This window comes from Aplysia californica, unplaced genomic scaffold (genome assembly GCF_000002075.1).
Source record: "Aplysia californica isolate F4 #8 unplaced genomic scaffold, AplCal3.0 scaffold00056, whole genome shotgun sequence".
In the NCBI taxonomy this organism is placed as follows: Eukaryota; Metazoa; Mollusca; class Gastropoda; order Aplysiida; family Aplysiidae; genus Aplysia; species Aplysia californica.
Genome location: NW_004797326.1, coordinates 1,629,328 through 1,633,135, shown reverse-complemented (window position 1 = coordinate 1,633,135; position 3,808 = coordinate 1,629,328). Strand labels below are relative to the sequence as shown.

At 37.7% G+C, this 3,808-nt stretch overlaps 1 protein-coding gene across 1 annotated transcript in view; it reads left to right on the top strand.

Moving 5' to 3' along the window:
• LOC101846062 (G-protein coupled receptor GRL101-like) overlaps nt 1-3,130 on the top strand; it is a gene marked incomplete at its 3' end in the record, with an annotated part of 12,917 nt that extends 9,787 nt beyond the window's left edge. The window contains exon 3 of the mRNA XM_013079556.2: nt 3,115-3,130. Coding sequence (XP_012935010.2) covers nt 3,115-3,130 — 16 coding nt within the window. The remainder of the gene's footprint in view (nt 1-3,114) is intronic.
• Between the last annotated feature and the right edge of the window lie 678 nt (nt 3,131-3,808).

The following is a 3,808-nucleotide window of genomic DNA, read 5'->3' as shown; positions in this document are numbered from 1 at the left end:
CTCCTCCTCCTCCTCCTCCTCCTCCTCCTCATCATCATCAGCATCATCAGCATCATCAACAGAAACTTATTGAACAGAGACAGCGACAACAGCGTCACCCTCATTCACAAATGACGACGACTATGAAGACAACAGCAGCAACAACAACAACAACAACAACAATAACAACTACAACATCACGCTTAGAAATATTCGTAACAATCGACGGATCAAATCGTGTACAGCATTCACAATAAGACCACTTAAGGAACTTGCTTCAATTAAAATTCATTCAACAAACCAGGAGAATATCTACCGAGGAAGGATTATGAAGACTGGACGGTAGACTGTTTCAGAGCGAGCTTGAGAAATCAACATCAACAACAATAACAACAACGACAACAACAACAGCAACAACAACAACAACAACAACAACAAAAACAACAACTACAACAACGACAACAACAATAACAACGACCAAATTAAACAGGTAAGTGGTACAATATACATAGAGCAGTATCAGGACATGACTTCATAAATAATATGAAAATAACTTCTTTAACAACTCGTAATGGATATTTACAAAAAATCCCCAAAAAGATAGTAATCAGTACAAGGGTTAAAATGAAGGCACAATTTCACAATTTCAACAACAATAACAACAACAACAATTGAGAATACAACAACAACAACAACAACAACAACAACAAAAACAACAACAACAACAACAACAACAACAACAACGGCAACAACAATAATAACAACGACAAATTAAACAGGTAAGTGGTACAATATACATAGAGCAGTATCAGGACATGACTTCATAAATAATAGGAAAATAACTTCTTTTAACAACTCGTAATGGATATTTACAAAAAACAACAACAAACAAACAAACAAACAAACAAACAAACAAACAAACAAACAAACAAACAAAAAATCCCCAAAAAGATAGCAATCAGTACAAGGGTTAAAATGAAGGCACAATTTCAGCAACGTCATTGATAATCTGTTACGTATACAGCAATGAAATATTATTGTGAATATTATTTAATTCTGCAAATATTGGGAATATGTACAGGTAATAATAGCAAAATGTTGTTTTGAAGAACATCAGCTTTGGGGAACTGAGCGTTTCTGAGCTCAGATTAGACTCTGAACCGCTGCTGGATATACAAGTTGTGAGACGTAGGACAACAAATGAATTGAGCTGAAATATAAGACAACGAGTCGGATAATTTTCACTTAAGGCACAAAATGTAAGAATTTCTGTGTTATTATGGTGAGCCAGAGAAAACGCTGTCGCATGGCTTAGTGGTTAGGCTCTCGGACTCGCAACCGTAAGGATGTGGGTTCGAATCCCGTCAGAGGCCCGACGTTGTGTCCTTGGGAAAGGCACTTTGCACAAATTCGCACATTCCTCACTTCACCCAGGTGGAAATGGGTACCCGGCTATAGACAGTGAAAGATCTTGTCAGTTTGATAGTATTTGAGCGCGTGAAATCCGCAGCTTGCACTGTATGCTTCCGCAGAAGCTGAGAATGTTTCTGAGTGTTCTCAGAGGATCTGCTGGGGTAATAATAGTTGTAAAGCACAAGTTCTTAAACGTGATGGGCTGATAATAAAGATTTGTTTAGCTATTAGCACATACTTTATTTGATCCAGACAACACTTTCGCTGGTACAAACAGATTCAATTATTGTTATAGGCTTATCTGTAGTTAGACTGACAAGCCATGCTGACGTCTAGGCCTAGGTGCCTATATTGTATGGTTGTTAGGATAAGTTCTAAATCTAGACAGATCTCATTAAGGACAACTCGGAATAATACATATCAATAAGAAGAAATAGACGGTGCGTACTGCAGTTGTTGTTACCGTTCACCCAGAACCAACCGAAGACGGTCCTATCGGAGACGGACGTTAAACTAGGAGGTCCCGCCCCTAAAATAACCTAATAGTGTTGATAGGGGCGTTAAACCTATACCATTTCATTTCACCAATCGAAGGGTGGGTATCGAAGAAAAGAATAAAAACAACTAAAGAGGAATATTTATACATATTGCCAGTCCCTCTGTAGTTTAGTACACTTTGGACAAATGTTTTGAGACGCAGAAATGTCTGACATGGGCCAAGTGTACCAGGCTGCTTTTTGGATCGACATATTCTTATTGTGCCTCTAAAGAACATGACTTTTGTACGTTTATGGCCGTTCTTCTACAGTACATCTTCTAGGCCTTGAATCATTCAGATCTCACCTAGATTGGATCAAAACAATTTACACATCTGAAGTTAACAAAAAACCTTTCCAACTGAACAGTGAACCAAAACAAATGTGAGGCATCGTGGTGGAATCAGGCTCTCGTCAAAATAATCAAAGTGAAGAAACTTGCATTTTTCCGCAGGTTTGTGAATTTTAATCCAATTTTTGTTTTTTGGCTCAACATCTTTCATGCCCATTAAAGAACACATTTCTGTCTGGATTTTTCTGAAAAGCGTTGATTAAAGGCACAAAAAATGTAAATTTTCGGTTACCACGGACTCTTAAGCTAAGGAAATAACTAATCTTTGGCGGCCATTTTCTCATTAATTTTACCTCTGAAAATAGGTGACCTCCACCTCCTTCATTCGCAAATATCTCGACTTGTATTCTAGATAAATGGATATTTTTTCATCCCAATAAAGACAAGTGAACAAGCTTTAAGATGATACCAATAACTCTACATGCCCAAAAACTGACGAGAGCCTGATTCCACCACGCTGCCTCACAAATGCACCCTCCAACGAACAACAAGAAAGCATCACAAGAACCATGCTGCTGTCCCCCAGACACATCCTCACTGTATAAGTATAACACAAACTAAACACAAAGCAGCACGTCAGTTATTAAGACCAACCTAAAATTATCACGCAACGAAGGGTATTTTATAAAGCGAGAAAGGAGGCGAAAGACAAAAATTATGTCAAATTATGTGCTCAAGTTAAAACAAAATGTGAAGCATACTGACAAAATGAGTTACTTCTCGGATTCGAGCCCAATAAAAATAGATACATCACGCTTATAGATGAAGTTTTTACAATTTATAAGTATGAAATAATGAAAGGCATGTTATAGTCAAAGTATATGGCATCAATAGAAAATCTTCAAATTTGACCGTAGTGTCGATTTTTGGCAAATATCTCCTTTTATGGATTGTGAGAAGTAACTCATTTGGTCAGCACGCCTCATAAATACTTTAGTTGGCATCATTGTATTCACAATGGACGTGGTTTTCAAGGGCACAAATAAAGGCTGTATCAACTGTATGTCAAAATTGTTTAAAGTAAAATCAATCTCACATATCATGGTCACAAGTCAAACAAGAATATCATCCCCCACCCCCCTCCCCTCTGGGCTCCTGATTCTTTCTACCGCCTTTCAACTGTTACGAGCATACGGCATGTGCAGTATTTTTGAATAAATGTGTAACTCCGTCTTTTTACCTTTGATCTAATAATTTACACGAAAACACGTTCTCAATGAGTGAGTAAAGCACGAAGCAGCTAGACATTATTACATAGTTTCGTTTCATTTTTTGTGTCTGTTATAACTGGTACAGGTTTGACCTCTTGTCACCTGGTTGCACGTACAACATTAATTGTTTTCTTCCCCATCTCAATAGCACGTTATGTACATACGTAATATTATATACAGAGATCCCCCTCCCCTTCCCACACACACAAACACACGTGTTCGCGCATACACGCACATATATACACGCACGCACGCATACACACACACACACACACACACACACACACTGACATATAGTATATATATATATATATATA